This window comes from Crocuta crocuta, unplaced genomic scaffold (genome assembly GCF_008692635.1).
Source record: "Crocuta crocuta isolate KB4526 unplaced genomic scaffold, BGI_CrCroc_1.0 scaffold68, whole genome shotgun sequence".
Classification (NCBI taxonomy): domain Eukaryota; kingdom Metazoa; phylum Chordata; class Mammalia; order Carnivora; family Hyaenidae; genus Crocuta; species Crocuta crocuta.
The window spans coordinates 1,735,591-1,757,363 of NW_027532426.1; the positions used below are offsets into that span (position 1 = coordinate 1,735,591).

The 21,773-nt window shown below is 41.3% G+C and overlaps 1 protein-coding gene across 2 annotated transcripts in view; it reads left to right on the top strand.

Annotated features, from left to right (window-relative positions):
• LOC144244028 (uncharacterized) overlaps positions 1 to 21,773 on the top strand; it is a 22,084-nt gene extending 311 nt beyond the window's left edge. The window contains exons 1-15 of one of the 2 annotated variants that reach the window (XM_077779221.1): positions 1 to 289; positions 1,138 to 1,220; positions 1,567 to 1,723; positions 1,813 to 1,974; positions 2,066 to 2,191; positions 2,507 to 2,724; positions 3,088 to 3,296; positions 12,984 to 13,282; positions 14,412 to 14,494; positions 15,353 to 15,509; positions 16,290 to 16,451; positions 16,559 to 16,684; positions 19,899 to 20,116; positions 20,982 to 21,037; positions 21,530 to 21,773. The exon at positions 1 to 289 is cut by the window's left edge and continues 311 nt beyond it. In XM_077779221.1, coding sequence (XP_077635347.1) covers positions 1 to 289; positions 1,138 to 1,220; positions 1,567 to 1,723; positions 1,813 to 1,974; positions 2,066 to 2,191; positions 2,507 to 2,724; positions 3,088 to 3,296; positions 12,984 to 13,282; positions 14,412 to 14,494; positions 15,353 to 15,509; positions 16,290 to 16,451; positions 16,559 to 16,684; positions 19,899 to 20,116; positions 20,982 to 21,037; positions 21,530 to 21,672 — 2,488 coding nt within the window. In that variant the 3' untranslated portion in view covers positions 21,673 to 21,773. The other variant, XR_013338818.1, reaches the window with a different exon arrangement.

Sequence of the window (21,773 nt, forward strand, 5' to 3'; positions counted from 1 at the left end):
CGGTGGGGGCGGTGGCGGTGGGGGCAGCTTCAGTGGAGGCAGCTTTGGAGGCTTTGGGGGTGGATTTGGAGGAGATGGTGGCCTTCTCTCCGGAAATGAAAAAGTAACCATGCAGAATCTGAATGACCGCCTGGCTTCCTACTTGGACAAAGTGCGGGCTCTGGAAGAGTCAAACTACGAGCTAGAAGGCAAAATCAAGGAATGGTATGAAAAGCATGGCGGCTCAGGCCAGAGAGAGCCTCGTGACTACAGCAAATACTACCAAACCATTGACGATCTTAAAAATCAGGTAAGGTGCATCTTAAAAATCCAACTTTAAGCCTATTTTTTATCCATGTAATTCAGACATGTGAATCTTACATTAACCACGATGTAGCTATCACTGTGTTTGCCTGTGTTACTTTCTTGCTTCCAAAAATAATCCAGTCTCCTCAAAGGTAAATATTTGTGAGGTCATTGAAATCTTCAACATGTGGTGTATACCTTATCAGATGATGGATTACTGAGAATTTTTTTTATGCTTTAATGAGTGTACGAGTTCATAGTTAAAATACTGGGTCATTTACAAATACAGGAACTGAAAGAATTATTAAAGGAATCAGAACAAGACAGTATTCAGATTGATAATGAAAAGATATTATCAACATTACATACAAGTAACATGAATTCTCCAGTATGAAAATGGGATACTGTTTGCCTCTAGAGAATTTGTGAATTGTACCTACTGTGTGTCAGCCTAGAGTGTATTCACTTAGAATGTACACTTAAAACAAGTTAAACCAAAAGGTACGAGTCAGTCAAAAGTTCACTGAAATACAGGGAAATCACACAGTATAAAGCGGCAGGGAGAGGGACATGCAAGAACAGAGCTATAAAAATGCAGTTAGTTTTCAGAAAAAGATGATACAGAAGTAGAAATGTATAGAAACTTTAAGAGAACAAAAGACTCAAATTTGAGTATATGATTTTAAATTAATTATATTTTAATTATTAATATTTAAGCAGTATTTTATATTTAAGATTTTTAAAAATCCCCCAAGATTTTGTAAGAGAACAACATAAAAATGCAGCTCATCTCTCTATACCACCTGGTTTTATAGTGGCATATCTGTATCTGTTTTCTGCCTCTCCCTCCAGATCCTCAATCTAACAACTGATAATGCCAATATCCTGCTTCAGATCGACAATGCCAGGCTGGCAGCTGATGACTTCAGATTAAAGTAAGCTCAGTGAACACGGCACAACGCCGTCACAACAAATACAGTAGTTGTTTTTAACAGTGACTTTGGATGCCCACAATAGTATTGACATTTTCTTGAATTCATTCAAAGTTAAATAGTATTGGAGTTGTCTGAAAAATTTTCAATTTCAGTATTACCTTCCTGGCATAACTGCTAAGCTTCTTTGCATTAAGCCACTAATACCCCTATAACCCCTATGAACTAGTATGCAATAAAGGTTGCCATGATATGAAGCCAACTCTGTATTTGCTTCTAAAACAGTCTCAGCCCAGGAACATCTCCCATATGTAAGCTGTATCCAGCATTTGTACCGTGCTTGTTTCAGGTATGAGAACGAGGTAGCCCTGCGCCAGAGCGTGGAGGCCGACATCAACGGCCTGCGCAGGGTGCTGGATGAACTGACCCTGACTAAGGCTGACCTGGAGATGCAGATCGAGAGCCTGACTGAAGAGCTGGCCTACCTGAAGAAGAATCACGAAGAGGTGATGCAAAAAGTTAGACGTCCCGCAGCCAAAAAAAGGGGTTCATGGGGTCATGAAACAATCATTAAATTTTTCTGTTCCTCTAACAGGAAATGAAAGACCTTCAAAATGTGTCCACTGGTGATGTAAATGTAGAAATGAATGCTGCCCCTGGTGTTGATCTGACTGAACTTCTGAATAACATGAGAAACCAGTATGAACAGCTTGCTGAACAAAACCGCAAAGACGCCGAAGCCTGGTTCAACGAAAAGGTTAATTCACCTTCCTTCATAGTGGGCCCAGTGGACGTTTGGTTATCATTTCAGACTTTTCTCATCTTTTCTTCTGTTGTTAATACTCTAGAGCAAAGAACTCACTACAGAAATCAACAGTAACATTGAACAAATGTCCAGCCACAAATCTGAGATTACTGAACTGAGACGCACGGTTCAAGGTCTGGAAATCGAACTACAGTCCCAACTAGCCCTGGTACGTTAATGACTCTCTCCTGAAATAACTTCAACTTTAACTACAGAGTATCACGCTCACGTAAGAATATGCAACACAGGAACAAAAGAGAGAGTAAGAAAGTAGAAAGAAAATTGGAGCTCTTGGTTAATGGGAGAAGTCTTAGTGGCATTGCTCTAAACGTGCTGAAGTTAACACGTTGCCATTAAACATAAAACACAAATTCTATTCATTTCCTGTATTCTTCTATTTGATGACTTATTCAATTATGAAATAATCTTCATTCCATTAAATAATAAGGTCGCTAAGCCACCGTATATTCTCTCCTCTTTTCAGAAACAATCCCTGGAAGCCTCCTTGGCAGAAACAGAAGGCCGCTACTGTATGCAGCTCTCCCAGATTCAGGCCCAGATCTCCTCTCTGGAGGAACAACTGCAACAGATTCGGGCCGAGACCGAGTGCCAGAACGCTGAGTACCAACAGCTCCTGGATATTAAGATCCGACTGGAGAATGAAATTCAAACCTACCGAAGCCTGCTAGAAGGAGAAGGAAGGTAAATTATAAAAATCTTAAGATTTATCCCGATTGGTCTTATTCAGTTTCTAAATCGCCGGGCTTTTCCAAAACCCAAAGAAGTGCCGGAGGATGGGAGAAAGGGAGGAGAAGGGAGAAAGCAGGGTACAGAGAGAGGCGTATACAGCCACAGCCTGAGTTTCCCATGGATTGGATTCTGAAGGTTGTGTGCATACAAAACTGTTTTTAAGTAGTGGGTGGGTCTGAGAATCCATACTCGACAGGCATTTCTTTTTCCCTCTCGAAACACGTTTTGCTTATTTTTAAAGTAACGATAACCTCGAAGGCGACCCACCATTTTTCAAAGTTAGAGTTAACCGAACGTGACCCTCACTCCCGGCAGTTCCGGCGGCGGCGGCTACGGCGGCGGGCGCGGCGGCGGAAGTTCCGGCGGCGGCTACGGCGGAAGTTCCGGCGGCGGCTACGGCGGAAGTTCCGGCGGCGGCTACGGCGGAAGTTCCGGCGGCGGCTACGGCGGAAGTTCCGGCGGCGGCTACGGCGGAAGTTCCGGCGGCGGCTACGGCGGAAGTTCCGGCGGCGGCTACGGCGGAAGTTCCNAACCCTCTTCCAAGGGACCAAGGTCAGCAGAAACTAGCTGGGGTAATCAGAATTAGTTTTAACTTTCCGTGAAGATTTTGTTGCTTTCTAAAACTTTTAAAAAATTCAAATCTTAGAGAAAATTTCTGCTTGGATTTTTTTTTTTAGCAAACTACTCTTGACATCCATCTTGAACGAAAACTGTCATGGTCCAAGACGCTGTAATTTAAATACTATTCGGATCTAAAAACACAAACAAAAAACATAAAAAATGAATTTTTTTAGTTTAGTATGTTTTTCTTTAGAAATTTTTATTAATTAGTAGAAGCCCCACAAATTGCTTAGTCTAAATTCTGTTTTTCCCCCCATAATTTGTGTGCAGATTCTAACAAAACCAGAGTAATCAAGACAATCATTGAAGAGGTGGCACCTGATGGTAGAGTCCTTTCATCTATGGTTGAATCAGAAACCAAGAAACACTACTATTAAGCCGCATCAAGAGGAAAGGGTCTCCCTTCACACAGACCATTTATGTACCGATGCATGAAGAACAAAGTCATGGAGAAAATACTTCAGTCTTAATGGTCTATGGAAATAGGTTCACTCCTTGAAAATAAGGTGTCTAAAAGGTGTTTTGTGGTTTCTGTATTTCTTTTCACTTTACCAGAAAGTGTTCTTTAATGGAAAAAAGAAAAAAAAAAACCTTTCTATTCTCATTCACTGATGAATTTCAATAAACTTTCTTACTGATGCAAGCTATCCAATTTGGTCAGAATTGTCCTTATTTAAATTAAGTGATATTTTTAACCTTAAAGATGAGTGAACTATAGCATTTGGAGGTTGATTTCTCCAGAAATTCTGAAGACAGAATTATTATCATGATTTCTCTGAGTAAATTTTTTTAATCTTGTGGGTGTTAGATCAATGTCCATAATCTCACTGAGTGAAAAATTTGAGACCCCATTCTAACTCTTCAAGATACACCATAAGTGGAAAATTCCCGGTGCTCTGGCTTTGAATTATGTCAGTGCTGAAAATTCTAAAATATCTCCAATAAGTCTCCAAGGATAAAGTTATTAGAAATTTCACATTTTCTGATTGCTTGGCTTCTCACATTTACCTTCCCTCATTTTCTTCCCATTCATTTCTGCCCAATTGCTATACACCTTAAGAGATATCATCTACCACTCAGCAGGCCAGTAAGATAGCACCCTAACAAAATTATTTAGTGTCTGTCAGAGGAACAGGAGAAGCACTGTCAAGACATGATGATGCCAATTTTACCAAAGGAACAACTCTAGGTCCCCGCCTTCACCAAACATGTCTAGTGATAAGTACTCAAGACCTGGTATAGGTTCAACCCAGTCATATCCTTCAACCATTAAGAACCCAACTGACATTACTTAGTACTCTGCTAGTATATGGAGTAGATGGATTTATTAAGGGCTGGATGTATTCTTTGCCCCTAAGGCTACCATGTGTTCCCTGGTGGGCTCCTCGATACCCGTGTCTATCAAATAACAGCCTGCCTCTGTATCCTTAATTTGAGCTTGTTTTCCCTAAGACCATAGCCCTGGTCCCCAGGTCATTAACTTGGGTCTCCTGCTGGATAAACCCTATCCTCTGTGCTCAAACCGATGACAAGCCCTAATTCAAAATGAATGGACCTCCCTATAGTCAAGGCTCCATGACCTACCTACCACCAAATATTACCATAGTTCAGAAACTGTCCTCTTAAGTTGGCATGTCTTTTTATCTGGCTACCAGCCTACCTTCTTGGGAGCCAGTCTCCTCTAAGTTTCACTGTTGAGGTCCCAACATGCCACATTGTAAAGCCATAAAACAGAGATGTTGACAGGTAAGGACCCTGAGCTGACACTGTGTATATACTGACTGTTGTTCAGAGACACTATCTTTTAAAATACCTAACAAAGTTGGAGCGCCTGGGTGGCTCAGTTGGTTAAGTGTCCAATTCTTGGTTTTTGCTCAGGTCATGAACTCACAGTTCTTGAGTTCGAGGCCCATGTCAGGCTCCACACACCGGGTGCTTGGGATGCTTTCTGCCCCTCCCCCGCTCACTCTCTCTGTCTCTCAAAATAAATAAATTTTAAAAATAGAATATCTAAGTTAACTCAGTACCTAGGGCTTTGAATATTGTTAATAATCTGAGATGGCCATTCTCCTTATTCTCGAGAAATAAGTATTTTCTTATTCAGTGACACAAATATAAATACGTTACTATGAAATAGTTGTGTTTGTTATTAAGCTTCGTCTCTTCTACTCAGCCCTACCACCACTACCTGCCTAACCCCCACCCCAAACAAGGATATCAGCTGATCAGAGCTCTTTACCTGGTTGGATGTTAACCCTTCATTCCTGTAAGGTCTGAATCATGGTAGTTCTGTCTTCTTACGTGCTTAGTCTTCCAGTACCTTCTTATTTATTTATATTACATTTTCTCCAATGAAGTAACTGCTTTATCTCTGGTAAAGAACGACTTTCTTTTTGGATGTTAACTGTGGTGTCCATTTCACTGTATAGGTTGTTCATACTGTACACTTAAACAGTGCTGTATGTCAATTATATCAAAAAAACTGGAAAAAAACTAGAACTTTCTCAACTGGACTCAAACTACAGTTTAATAAAGACAGTCTGAACAAGTTTGATTTCAGCAAGGACATTGATATTTATAGTTTAAAAAAATTGCTAACTGTACTACTCTTACTACATGGGTTTATCATGTAGCTATTTAAAAAATCCTGTTCACATTCTTGCAAATTCTGAAGTTGTGACAGAGTCTTGCTATTTAAGCAGGACAGTGTCCAGTGAGACTCGCAGAGCAAACTCTGGCACTCAGGTGGAATCATACTAAACAGCAAACCTGGTTTCTCCAGAAAGGAGAAACCTCTTAAAGCTTTGCACCATGACCTTGATGTCTATGATGGCTTGATTTTCCTGGGGCATGGAGAAGTAAGTTAGTTATGGTCAGGTTTATAGGGGAAGTAGCTTGAGTAAGGACCTTAAATAAGGTATCCCATCTACCTTGCATCTGGAGAAGGAGAATTAGGGAAAGAGGTCATTTGTGGCTTTAAGCATGCATTCCAAAGTCAATGGTTCCTGGATTTTATATCCTGTTAGTGGCATTTACAAATAATGTAAGTTTTGGACAAAGTACTTCAACCCTTCTGAATCTCAGTTTTCTTATCTGTACAATACAATTGTCCCTATACAGTAGGGACAATAACTACTTCAGAAGAGATTGTGGGGATAAATGGGCTACTGCCTATAAAGCCCTTAAAAAATTACCACCATGGAATAGACATTGAAGAAATAGTATTCTATTTGCATAGCAAACCATCAACAAAATGAAAAAGCAATCTACTGAGTGGGAAAAGATATTTGCAAGTGATATCCAATAAGGGGTTAATGTCCAAAATATATATAAAGAACTTACACAACCCAAAACACACACACAAAAAAAAACCAAAAAAATCCAGTTAAAAGTGGGACAAGATAGAAACAGACATTTCTCCAAGGAAGACTATACAAATGGCCAGCAGAGACATGAGAAGATGCTCAACATCACTAATTATCAGAGAAATACAAATCAAACCTGTAGTGAGATATCACCTCACACCTGTCAGAATGGCTAAAATGAAGAAGAAAGGAAATAGCAGGTGTTGGCAAGGATGTGGCAAAAAAGAACCCTTGTGCCCTGTTTGCAGGAATGAAACTGGTGCAGTCACTGTGGAAAATAGCAAGGAATTCCCTCAAAAACTAAAAAAATAAGAATACTATATGATCCAGTAATTCCACTACTGGGTATTTACCCAAAGAAAATGAATTAATTGGAAAAGATAAATGCGCCCCTATGTTTATTATGTTTATTACATCATTACTTACAATAGCCAAGATATGGAAGCAATCTAACTGTCCATCGATGAATGGATAAAGATGTGGTATATTTATACATATATATGTGTATATATATCACATTCCATTATATATGATGGAATATTACTCAGCCATAAAAAGGACGAGATATCTTACTATTTGCAACAGCATTGATGGACCTAGAGGGTATTTTGCTAAATGAAATAAGTTAGACGGAAATACCATATGATTTGAATCCAAATTTGTGGAATCCAAAAAACAAAACAAATGAACAAACAAAAACAGAAACAGACCCTTAAATACAGAGAACAAACTGATGGTTGCCAGAGGGGAATGTAGTGAGGAGACGTGAGTAAAGGGGAATAAGAGATACAGGCTTCCAGTTGTAGAATGAATAAGTCACAGGAATGAAAGGTACAGCATAGGAACACAGTCAGTGGTATTGTAACTGCATTGCATGGTGACAAGTGGGAGCTACTACTACATTTGTAGTAAGCACAGCATGAGTATTGAGTGGTCAAATTGCTATGTTGTACATCTTGAAAAATATTTTTCAAATATTATCAAAACAAGTGAAAAAGATGGTACTGAAATTTGGTAACTGCTGTAAATTTTTAATTCTGTTTCTTCAATATATCTGCTTTTATTCTTTCTATATACAAGTATATATGCGTGTTTATAATGCATGCTCCTGGTATGTATTAGATAAGTCCAAATAAATGAGGGTTTTATTAAGCAAAAACAAAACAAAACAAAAAAACAACATTCTGTTCATCCTCAGAGAAATACACTTATTGGCTAAATAGTTTCTCCAAAAATGGGCATTAGCATCACAATAAGTTGTTATTAGAGTAGGTGATCATTAACATGGTCTTCCACAGGGTAGAGATCAAGGTCAGGTTGCTCTCAAAACAAAAATCCAGACAGTAGGAATAGTGGTTAAGAGTGTGTCACAAAGGATTAGAACTAATCTAATCCTGTGAACCTGAGGTCCAACAGAGCAAGAGGTTTGTGAAGGTGAGTAGGAAGGACCAGATGATTGTCCCAAAGGTATGGGATAGCTGACCATCCCTAAAAGCTACAGCTGTGGTCATCCTGATCATGATGCAAATGACCCATGCTGTGTCTTTGAGTGACAAAGAGAAGCGAGTTATCACGACAAAAATAAGTCCAGCCTGGAAACCAGGTATGAAGGATATTTTTTAAGGATATTTTTTGAACCAGGTTGTCCCACAGAAAGCCACGCCAAAGGCAGAAGAACTCTTTGAGTGATCACATTGATTTTCAGTGTCTCTAAATAAAAACACAAACATTGTCTCACACCCCAACACTGAATAAGAGATCTTTGCAGCCTAGCAGCAGTTAGAAAGGGAATTATTGTGAATGAGTACAAATATTGGACATTATCTGGGAGAAGAATTTGAATAGTGTTCTGAAAATAGTCTTGTTCTTCAGGATTTTAGCAAAGAAAAAATCACATCCTAAGCTTCTTATTAACCTTTCCAACTCAGAATATTTTCTCTCGGGAGAAATGCTTGAAAAGCATGAATATATAGGTTCACAGGTTAGCAGGGCCAGGACGAAGCTAATGACCTTTTTGAAAGAGGAACTCTCATTCAAGTTTTGATCTATAGAGCCTCTGTAAGGTTTCTAAAGTAAGAAATTTGAAGGAAAGACTAGAAAACAAAATAGCACCAGGGGCGCCTGGCTGGCTTAGTTGGTAGAGTATACAACTCTTGATCTGGGAATCATGAGTTCAAACCCCATATTGAGTGTAGAGATTACTTAAATATATAAACAAATAAATCTTTGGAAAACAAAATGGCACCAAAATGCATTTCTGTAGATTGAAATCAGTTGTAAAGATAAAAGCAAGTTGGATATGGCCAGTAAACACATAAAAAGATGCTCAACATCGCTAGTCATTAGGAAAATGCAAAGCAAAACTACCATGAGATACCACTTCACACGCATTAGGAAAGCTACCATCAAAAAAAGGGAGGGGGGCACCTGGGTGGCTCAGTCAGTTAAGCATCTGATACTTGATCTTGATCAGGTCTTGATCTCAGCGTCATGAGTTAAAGCCCCGCGCTGGGCTTGGAGCCTACTTAAAAAAACAAAATAGAAAATAGCAAGTATTGGCAAGGTTGTGGAGAATCTGGAAGCTTTGTGCCCTCCTGATGGAAATGAAAAATGAGACAGGCGCTGCAGAAATCAGAATGATGATTCCTCAGAACATTAAAAACAAAGTACCGTATGATCCAGCAATTTCACTTCTGAGTCTAAAGCCAGAAGAACTGCTACTAAGGTTTTGAAGAGATATTCCTATGTGCCATGTTCACAGCAGCATTCTTCATGATAAAAGCTTGGGAGGCATTTAGTGTCTTTCCTCTGGATGCCCTGGCATCAATATAGTGCCCCATACATCATAGGTGCTCATTAAATCCTTCTTGAATGAACGACAACATAAAAACTGAATGAATGACATCCGGCAGGCAGCATGACTGCAGTCAGAAGTGTCACTTTACTATGAACTTTCTAGTTCTGAAAAGAATTTTGTAAAAAATAGGCTTACGTTTTCCATTAAAGAGAGATTTTGGCATCGTTTGAGTTACTTCCGTCTGACTTTAGGACAACTATTTATTTATTTTTAAAAATATTTTTATTTATTGCTAGGAGAGAGAGAGACAGCGTGAGCAGGGGAGAGTCAGAGAGAGAGGGAGTCACAGACTGAAACAGGCTCCAGGCTCCGAGCTGGCAGTCAGCACAGAGCCCGACGCGGGGCTCGAACCCACGAACCGCGAGATCATGACCTAAGCGAAAGTCGGACGCTTAACCGACTAAGCCACCCAGGCGCCCCAAGGACAACTATTTAATGACAGGACCACCACACCATCACAAGGCTCCTTCTGGCCTGACCCACTCCTTGAGGAGTCCCTGTCCTCAGTTTCCTCATCTTTAAATCAGAGGAAGGAGATCGCTTTTCCTAATTCCCAGATTCATTATAAGGATCAAATGAGATCCTTCTGGAATCTGAAAAGCACCATATAAATGTAAGGAAATCTTGTCTTTATACTCATCGTGCTCTGGAACTTTGAGAAGACAAACGAGGTTGCTTCCTACCAAAGGTTTAATCATTTCCAACTGCAGGCATGTGGGACCCAGGCTGACGTTGGGTAGTCTGCCAAACTACATCCATTTGCAGGTGAGCACTGCCCCCTGGTGGAAATAGAAGGGCAGGGATAATTGAGGGTGATACTAATCGGGGAAACAAGTTATTTCAACATAAGCTTTTAAAAAAAAACTTTTTAAAAATAAATAACTAAATAAATAAAAATTAAAAAATAAAAAAGTGTCTTTCCTTCCTTTCTCACAAAATGTTCTTTGGAAATTTTTTTACATATGCAGGATGCATACACATTACACCAACAATTTGTCTAATTATTATTTACAGTTAATAATCAGGCACTGAAGATATTTTCAATACTTCATGTTTTGATATTCTAATTCTTTAATATTTTAATTCCAAGAATTCAATAACTTAAAAGAGTAATCTGACAATTAATACAACATGTTAAGAATATTGATGGCAATATGTAAAATAGGTAATTGTATGGGCATAGATAATTTAGAAAAATTATTTGTATCTAAAATACACTTATGATGGGGTGGCTCAGTCAGTTAAGCATTTGACTCTTGATTTCGGCTCAGGTCACATGATCTCACGGTTTGTGAGATCGAGTCCCACGACAGGCTCTGCACCGACAGGCTCTGCACAGAAATCGGGGAGCCTGCTTGGGATTCCTTCTCTCCCTCTCTCTCTGCCCCTTCCCTGCTCATGCATCGTGCATGCATGCTCTGTAAATAAATAAATAAATAAATAAATAAATAAATAAATAAATAAATTTTTTTAAATAAAGCNGAAATCGGGGAGCCTGCTTGGGATTCCTTCTCTCCCTCTCTCTCTGCCCCTTCCCTGCTCATGCATCGTGCATGCATGCTCTGTAAATAAATAAATAAATAAATAAATAAATAAATAAATAAATAAATAAATTTTTTAAAATAAAGCAATCAATAAAGGGCGCCTGGGTGGCTCAATTGGTTAGGCATCTAATTTCGGCTCAGGTCATGATCTCATATTTTGTGAGTTCAAACTGTGCATCAGACTTGCTGCTGTCAGTGCTAGAGCTTGCTTTGGATCCTCTGTCCCCACCTCCCTCTCTCTCTGTCCCTCCCTGCTTGTGCATGCACACTCCCTCTCTCTCCCCTCACCCTCAAAAACGAACATTAAACAAATTAAAATAAATAAATAAGTAAAATAAAATACACTCAGGATGCCAGAATCTCAAGGCTATCTAGAACATATGCCAAGTCTTCACCTGGCATGTGGTGACTCTGAACAAGCTGTTTAAGATTTGTGGGTCTCAGTGGCCTCCTCCGACAAAAAGGCTGAATTAGGTAACATCTTAAGGCCCTTTGCAGCTCTACAAAAATCCTACAACTTTGCCCAGAAAACACATTTAAATGCCATGCCAATGGCAGCCACAGTGCCAGGTGACCAGGCTTCAGACTGCTTATGCCAACCCAGTTCCAGAAGACACCCTGACTATCCTAACGGCAAAACAATTCTATACCTGTCTTCACCAAAGAACCTGGAGCCGGTCAAGCCCAACCAGGTCTCTTCTACCCCTCCTTTTCCTGTCCTCTCCACCTTCTTCGCCTCCAGCTCACTGGCCATTGACTCAGGAGGCTTCTCGGCTCACTTCTTGCTCATCTCTCCTGCCCTCTCAGCTGGACCTGCTCACACGCCTACACACACACACACACACACACACACACACCCCAGTCATCCCAGACTCTTTGACACAGAAGGTTAAACACGATCTAGCTTCTGCCTGATGCTGACTGTACATTTCTTAAAGACTGTGCCCGTATCTTTTTCATCTCTGCATTTACTTCCCATCATGTCTTCATTTTTATATTCAGCTTTGAACACCAGCTAGAGTAGCTATTCACACGTTAACTAAAGGAACCAGTTGATATTGATGTTATTGTTCAAGGTAATAAATAAATGTTACAATCATGGTAAGGCCAGAGAAGCTACGAGGATCATATTATTTTTAATAATTTTTTTGCTATGGTGGGATGAAATATGTTTCTTTAGTTATACCTCTTTATATACCTTTATATACCTCTTTATATACCTCTCTGATAATTAAGACCCTACTGTAGCTGATGGTACCCTATCACAATCTTACTTACCTTTTAAAACTTTATGATATCTGGTGCCAGATAATGACAGTATATTCCTAGGGTCTAGATGAAAGTAAAGGATTACTCACCCAAAATTAAAAGTTAAAATAATGAACTTCATATAGAATGAGCCCTGTTATATTTAAGATAACAAATATCCTGAAGCAATAGCCAGGGATGTTAGACATCAATTTACAAAAAAAAAAAAAAAAGATTACCTAATTATACATAATTTCATGCTAATCTGAATGATGCCATTTTTCTTCTGGCATGCATAACTCAAGTAGAAACACCCCAACAATTGTGTATAAAAGCCCAAAGACACCATCGGCACATGATATTCTGTTCTCCTTTGAAGTTACAGCTATCTTCTTCCAGACAGGGGGAACGTTTCTCATTCTATCATGTCTCTCCGATTTTCAAGTGGGTCGAGGCATATTTACTTATGGTCTGGAGCTAGATCTGTCAGACCATCCAGTGGAGGCTCAAGCTTTGCAGGCAGCAATGCATGCAGCGGCTCTGTTGCTGGAAGTGGATTTTCCTGTGCCTTGGGAGGGGGCCTGGGCAATGCTCCCGGGGGGAACCATGCTGGTGGTGTCCTTGGAAACGCTGCTTGTGCTGGCTTTGCTGGAAGTGAAGGGGGACTTCTGTCTGGGAACGAGAAGGTGACCATGCAGAATCTTAACGACCGCCTGGCATCCTACCTGGAAAACGTGCGAGCTCTGGAGGAGGCAAATGCTGAACTAGAGAGAAAAATCAAGGGCTGGTATGATAAATACGGACCTGGATCTTGCCGTGGACTTGATCATGACTACAGCAGATACCACCAAGTAATTGAAGAACTTAAGAATAAGGTGAGAAATTGCAAATTTGGAAATACTCAAAGTATGTAAAACTAAGGATTACATAGCCAAAGACATAAAACTGGAAAAGGAAATGGCTTCATAACTGTTATCTGTCATTTATTTAAATTTTTGTTTTTTTTATTGAATTTTGAGACAGAGAGAGACAGAGCACTAGTGGGGGAGGGGCAGAGAGAGAGGAAGACACAGAATCTGAAACAGGCTCCAGGCTCTGAGCTGTCAGCACGGAACCCAATGCGGGGCTCAAACCCACAAACCATGAGATCATGACCTGAGCTGAAGCTGGACGCTTAACTGACTGAGCCACCCAGGTGCCCCTATTGTCTGTCATTTATATCATATTTATTATTTCTTTTGATAAAACATTCTTCTTATTAGTCAAAAATATGCACTTTGAATCATGATTTTTAACTAACTTAAATGTTACTAGGTTTGAGGGGCACTTGGGTGGCTCAGTCGGTTAAGTGGCCAACTCTTGATTTCGGCTCAGGTCATGATCTCACAATTTGTGAGTCTGAGTCCCACATCAGACTCCACGCTGACAGTGTGGAGCCTGCTAAAGAGTCTCTTTCTCTCTCTCTGCCCCTCTCCTGCTCACGTTCCCTCTCTCAAAATAAATGAACTTTTTAAAAAATGTAATTTAAAAAAATGTTACTAGTGGGGCGCCTGGGTGGCTCAGTTGGTTAAGTGTCTAACTTCAGCTCAGGTCATGATCTCGCAGTCTGTGAATTTGAGTCCCGTGTCCAGCTATGTTCTGACAGCTCAGAGCCTGAAGCCTGCTTCAGATTCTGTGTCTCCCTCTCTCTCCACCCCTCCCCAACTCATGCCTCTGCCTCTCTCTCTCTCTCTCTCTTTCCCTCAGAAGTAAATAAACATTAAAAAAAATTTTATGTTACTAGTTTTGAAATATATTCATTGATAAGTGTCACATTCTAAAAGTTATGTGATTATATGAGAAGAAATAACCATACTTGTAATTTTTTAAATTAAAATGTTAAGTATTTTGGCTATTACTTAAGGAAATAGGATTTTTATGCAAAAGTTAATTGTATCCCATTTTTATTTTCTGATAAATTGTAAAGTCTGGCTTATTTGTTGCGTCCTCCCTTTTGACTTCTAGGTTATCTCTTCGACTATGGCTAACGCTAACGTAATTCTGCATATTGACAATGCCAGACTGGCTGCTGATGATTTCCGGCTAAAGTAAGTGATGGAAAACAATCACTCTCTAGAAAATGTTTCCTGTCTATTTAATATGCTAAATAAAATTTCAATTTTATCCCAAGTAGTATACACTATAAAAGATGATAAGAAGTAACACATGTTATAATACTACAATACCATATAGCACAAAGCACATTATAATATTACAATCAGCTATACTCACAATTTATACATATTTATTCTATTCTTTGACAAAATATCATTGTATTTCTATGCCTGCCTAGAGTAGAGCCAAGCACAAAGTAGATGCTCATAAATATGCATTAAGTAAGGAAAAATAGTAACTAAGATGAAATTCTAAACTGGCAAAAAAAATTTAATTAAATTAAATTAAAAATAAATAAATAAAACATCACATTTTGGGGCACCTGAGTGGTTGGTTAAGTGTCAGACTTCGGCTCAGGTCATGATCTTGCATTTCATGAGTTCGAGCCCCACATTGGGCTCTGTGCTGACAGGTCGGAGCCTGGAGCCCACTTCGGATTCTGTATCTCCTTCTCTCTCTGCCCCTCCCTCCACTCATGCTCTATCTGTGTGTGTGTCTCTCTCTTTCTGTCAAAAATAAATAAACATTTTTTAAAATTTTTAATAAAAATAATAAAATGCAATATTTTTATTTTATTGAGATCCGCTATCAGAATTTGTGTCACTAAGTAAGTGTCGATTATCCTGCAAAGAACTGGATGTGAGGAGTGGAGGAAGGCTTTCTTTGTATACTTTTATAATATTTTGAGTCCCAATTCAATTTCCAGTGTTCAGCTTAAAGCAATTGAGGTTCTATTTTCCCGCCTCTTGAGGGAGTCTAACTTGTGCTGAAATTCGTTTAATGCCCCCAAGGTACGAAAATGAGCTCGCCCTTCACCAAAACACAGAGGCTGACATCAATGGGCTGCGGCGAGTCCTGGACGAACTGACGCTGTGCAGGACCGACCAGGAGCTGCAGTATGAATCCCTGAGCGAAGAAATGAGGTACCTCAAGAAGAACCATGAAGAGGTAGGAGAAGCTTGACTTCTGGTCAAATCACCATTCTCTGCATTTTAAATACTTCGGGGGGGTGGGGGTGGCGTTGCATTATAAGAATATTCCGTACTCATTATAATTCAAACAATGCCAAGGCATTTATAAAGAATTCTCTTTCTCCTACTCTCTGCCCTTCTAATTTCATCCCCCGAGGTAATAAATATTAACCATTTGATCTGTACCCTTCCATTTTTTAGGCTGATATAATATTCTATCCATTTGAAAATGGTACATTGCTTTTTTAATACACCCCTTTTTGTTTGCACTGCATTATTTCTTTCATTCATAAAAGCTTATCTTGAGGTCAACCTTCTCACTAAAGTCCTCTCTTGCTAGGAAAAAATGTCACTGTTTTCTCCACTTAGTGAGCCTGGCTTTAATGTTGAACCGTGCACAATAATGAACCCATTATTTGACACCTTATACCAGGCAGCTTCATATGCCTTTTTTTTTTTAAATGGTTATCCCCCGTCTTCTCCCCCCCCAAATAGTCTCCAAAACAATGGATGAAAGATTTTCAGAAAACACCCTATGACAGAAACACCTAAAACACGACCAAATCTACCTGTCCCAAAAGGGAGAATTATGGAGGAGGGAAAGGAAAGGAAACACGGAAAGAGAAATGGGGAGATGAAGAGTCACAGGGCAGAGGGCTGGGAAGTCAGGCCACCAGTCTAGCAGCGCCAGCGCGGAGAAGCAGTCGCACACACTGCACATGAACTGCCCCAGGGTCAAGTTCACGTCTCCCTGCAGGAAATGAAGGCCCTGCAGTGCGCGGCCGGCGGGAACGTGAACGTGGAGATGAACGCGGCGCCTGGGGTGGACCTCACGGTGCTGCTGAACAACATGCGGGCCGAGTACGAAGACCTGGCCGAGCAGAACCGCAGGGACGCGGAGGCCTGGTTCAACGAGAAGGTGAGGCCGCCCCCCTTGCCCACCCACCACCCCCCAGCCCGGCCAGGCCCGGACGGCCCGCCCGGGTGGGCGCAGGCCCGCTCACCCATCTGCACCCCGCCTTCCAGAGCGCCACCCTGCAGCAGCAGATCTCCGACCACGCGGGCGCCGCCACCTCGGCCAGGAGCGAGCTGACCGACATGAAGCGTACCCTGCAGACCCTGGAGATAGAGCTGCAGTCGCTCCTGGCAATGGTAGGCGAGCGTGCGGGTCAGCCTACATTTTGCGACCCGAACCGAAGCCCTCCTTCCCTGTTAGAGCTTTGCTTTACCTACAAATACTTAGAGCGGAAAAGAGCAGGGAAGACAGACACTGAGACACTCAGAAAGAGAGACAGATCTTCCTCCCGAGATCACTGAGAATTTCCTTCCTGGCCGGTGCTCAGCGCCCGGTTCATGAAAATAACCCACATTTCACAGGGCCCCTTCCTTCCTGGAGCCCCACAAAGCAAGCGGCAGCAGTATTGCTCCACCTGAAAAAGGAATGTCAGGCCAATGTCAGGGGGCCACACAAGGCCGACCTAGCTCCTGGTACTGAGGAAAGCCAGTTAAAGCCACGGTGGTGCTTTTCATCCAGCAGTGGAAAAGAGGGTACATATCTGAATCCCTATGAGCACTCTCAGCCTCTTCCTCCCCACCCACCTCCCAGAGCTGGGCATTCAGCCACCCTGGCACCTCCTTGCCAGTTATTTCACAGGTTACCATGGAGACGATCCAGGACTAAAACTGGCTTCCCTTCTGGGGTGTGAGCTGGCAGTCCCCAAAAAGCTTGATTTTGACAATTACCGCATGCACGTGGCCCACGTGCTCCTGTCCTCATCAGAGAGTTCACACTCCCTGAGGACACCAGGTTGTAACCCAAAGGAAAGAACCACTATTAATACGAATGAGTGCAGTGGGCAGAGAAGGTAAAGATGACTCAAAATTATAGGAAGACCATTTCTTTTTATTTTTTTACTGTTTATTTATTTTTGAAAGAGAAAAAAATGCAAGCAGGGGAGGGACAGAGAAAGGGGGGACAGAGGAGCCAAATGGGCTCTGTGATGACAGCAGAGAGCCCACTGCAGGGCTCAAACTCCCAAACCATAGGATCATGACTTGAGCCAAAGTCAGAGGCTTAACCTACCGAGCCACCCAGGTGCCCCTAGGAAGACTATTTTGACTTCGCCACCCTAGAAAGGTGCAGTGCTCTCCTACTATATGATGTTTAGATTGGAGACTAACTTAACCAGGGCGCCCCTCTTCCCCTGACCCTGGTCACCACTGATGGCTGGTGCCCAACTCTCCCTGCCTCTCCTGAAGCCTGCTTCTCTTCCCCATTCCCTTCCTTCCTGCCGCTGGAGCCCTGTATCCCTGTGCTTGGCAACCTGTTCTTGCCACTGTACCCCTGGGCACAATCTTCCCTCTTGTTTTTGAGTTATGCTGAAAGAAATAAACTCCTGAGCTCCCACATCAACATGGAAGCATTTTCACATAGGAGATAATGTTAGAAAGTAGTTAATTCTGTGTAGCCAGTAGGAGCACAGTTTGGGCTCAGGAGATAATACACACACACACACACACACACACACACACACACACAGACAGAGCCCATGTTAACAGACAACATAACTGAATTATAGAATAATCGTGGCATAGAACCTAACTTCCATACTTGAGATTCTTTTGCCATAAGGTGAATTCTAAGCATGATCTTCTATGGTTTAGTACTTACAAATCGCATGTAAGTTCGAAGTTGTCTAAATACAGAAACTTCTCGTATGCTTCCTGTGGTATGAATAGGAATACATGCAGATGTATTGGTCCTACATATGCATGTGGGTCCTCCTTCCTCATCAATGAGCTAACCTTTACAGTGGAAGGCTATAAAGAGAGGGATGCTGTCCCCTCTGATTAAGAAGAGAATTAGCAACCTTAAAAAGGAGTACCACCTGAGGACACATCCTCAAGAAAATTAAAGTTTCAAACAGCAGAGCACACACCTTGCTGACGTCTTGCCTCTCGGTGCCTCCTCCTCCCCAGTACCATCCAGTTCACCCTCCACTCCTTTGCCCCAGAGAGCCCAGCACTTCCCAGATAATGCACCAGTTGGCCTATTCATTAAGTCAGTGGTTCTTAGCCCATTAAACCCCATCCATTTCTGCCTGTTATGATGAATATTTCATAACTCCCTCTTTATCTTAGAATGAATAGGGGCTCCTGGGTGGCTCAGTTGGTTAAGCGTCCGACTTCAGCTCAGGTCATGATCTCGCAGTTCGTGGGGTCAAGTCCCGCGTTGGGCTCTGTGCTGACAGCTAGCTCAGAGTCTGGAGCCTGTTTTGGACTCTGTGTCTCCCTCTCTCTCTGACCCTCCCCTGTTCATGCTGTCTCTCTCTCTCAGAAAAAAAAAAAAAAAATGAATAGATGATCTATTTAGCAATACAATAAATTTTTAAAACCACTATACTGTCATGACAGCAAAAGAAAGGAAAAATGGAAGTATTTTTAATTAAATATATATGTAATAGGTAAATACTTGGGCCTAACTACTCAAGAACATGTAACGAAAGAGACAGAGGCTTGCACCTTCCCTTGATAAATACATTTTGTTTTAAACAATATAAGATCAGGCGAAGAAAAGGAAAATGAAAGGGTGGAAATGGGGGTGGACACTCAGATAATAACTAATATCAGGAGACGTAATGACTACCCAGACGTCCTTACCTATGATAAGGGAAAGAGGAAAATTACTTTAATTAAAGTAGACATCATGTGTCAAGACAAATGACAGACTATGTGAGTGGAAAGGAGGAGGTATAATATTCAAAAGAGTAGTGTGGAAATAATGACGTGTACTGGGTTATGAAATATATCCCTTGGGTTGAAAGCCCTCCCCTGTTAAGGCACTCATTCAATCTCAAGTACTTCATCAAAGGCCTTTGAATCAGAACAGCAAATCCGGGACAGAGAAGAAAAAGAAACAGCAGCACACAAGGCCTTGGGGCAGCGGTGGAGTAGGTCTCGGGAGACAGTAGCAGAATTGAACAAATAGCTACCCCCAAAATAAATAAGTGATTTCAAAATATAAAATTTCCGATTTGATTTCTTATTGTGCTATCCCCATCAAAGAGTATTAATACATAGGTTGGTCATGATAGGAAATATTGCCTAAATAGCACCAAAGTCCACTGGAATAGTCCAAAGTCTCGTGGGAAAGGGCTATTTATGCCATATCTGGTCATCCATCCAGCATGCCCAGGTCCCCATCCCGTAAATGCCTGTGACTTCCCCTGCCTCTGTGCCTCCCATCTGGCTGTGCCGAGCCCCACAGATTTCCAAAACTCACTCAGTGCTGCTGTGCGCTGAGAAGCTCTGGTCTGCATAGCCCTCAAAGTGGCTTCATCCTTGCTCTGACATCTCCTGTCCTCAGAAACAGTCCCTGGAGTGCTCCCTGACCGAGACCGAAGGGAACTACTGCGCGCAGCTCGCCCAGATCCAGGCTCAGATCGGGGCCCTGGAGGAACAGCTGCACCAGGTCCGAACCGAGACGGAGGGCCAGAAACTGGAGTACGAGCAGCTGCTCGACATCAAGGTCCACCTGGAAAAGGAAATTGACACCTACTGCCGCCTGATAGATGGAGACGGGAAGTAAGTAGCACCATTTGAAAATCTGGCTTTTACCTATTTTTAATTTTTTTTTTTTACTTATTTATTTTGAGAGAGAGAGAGAAAGAGAGAATCCCAAGCAGGCTCTGCGATGTCAGCCCAGAACCCAATGTGGGGGTCAAACTCACGATCCGTGAGATCATGACCTAAGCCGAAATCGAGAGTTGGACTCTTAACCAACTGAGCCACCCAGACACCCCCAGTTTTTACCTATTTTAAACCACAACCATGGATTGCCCATCTACGGTCCATGCCTGCCTCCTTCGTTCGCACTGCAGAGAACTGTCCCCACCTCCAGTCACCTCTTCACGTTCTTTACAACATAGCCCCTTCCTGATTTGCCTTGGACGACCCCAGTCAACCCTGCAGAAGACCCCATTTGGTATCCATGTTAATCATTATAGGTTTCACGATTACTTCCCACCAGGCTTTACCCATCTTTCACTCTGTTCCTAATATCACTACTGCTCTGAAATAAACTACTGTATACAAACCCCTGGGATCTACATGGTTTTTAAAAAGTACATATTTATATTTGTGTATATAGAATATATTACGTATGTTTATGAATATATATATTCTCCTTAGGTTTTGAATTCTTGGTTTTAAAAAAATTTGAATGGAAACAAAGTTATTTTATATCCTGTCTTGAGAAGACAATTATTTTCACTTCCTCTACACAAAAATTTTAATATTTTCCTTTATGGAAAATTAAGATCTGTTTTTGCCATACAAAGGTCACCTGAGTTCATGTTCATCACATGACTCAATGAATATTTCTTAAGTGATAACCAGAAATATTAAAGAAAAAACTGGGGGTTTTTTGTTTGTTTTTTGTTTTTTGCAGCTCATGCTCCAGATCAAAGGGCTTTGGATCAGGAGGCTCAGGGAATTCACCCAAAGGTAATTAAATCTAGTTCTGTTTCTACTGCAGGCCAGTACTTTTGTGTTAATGGCAATCATCTACCGTGGCAACAGCCTATATTTTAGTAATTTTAACTAAAGTGTTCTGAGCTTAAAGTATTATTTTAAGTGGATGAAATTATACCAAACTATTATTCTAAATCTTTTTTTTAATGTTTTATTTATTTTTGAGAGAGAGAGAGAACAAGCAGGGGAGGGAAAGAAAGAGGGAGATACAGAATCCGAAGTAGGCTCCGGGCTCTGAGCTGACAGCAGAGCTTGAACTCATGAACCGTGAAATCATGACCTGAGCCGAAGTCAGATGCTTAACTGACTGAGCCACGCAGGCGCCCCCCTAAACTATTACCGTAAATCTACACATCCTCTCTCGCCAAAATGTACATAACATATTATATTACAACGAGCACTGGAATTCTTCATCATGTAATCTTCTAGCTGGAATATGTGTATTCACAGGTGTTTTATTTCTAGAGTTATCCAAAACCACACTGGTAAAGACAGTGGTTGAAGAGATAGATCAACGTGGTAAGGTTCTTTCATCGAGAGTCCACTCCATTGAAGAAAAGACATCTAAAATGACCAGTGGCAAAACAGAACAAAGGGTTCCTTTCTAGCCGCCATTGAGGAAAGAACAATTTGGGAGAGGATTCTGCACAACTGCATTACTCTATATCAAAGAAATAATAAAAACCCTTTCTCCCCTTAATGATAAGTT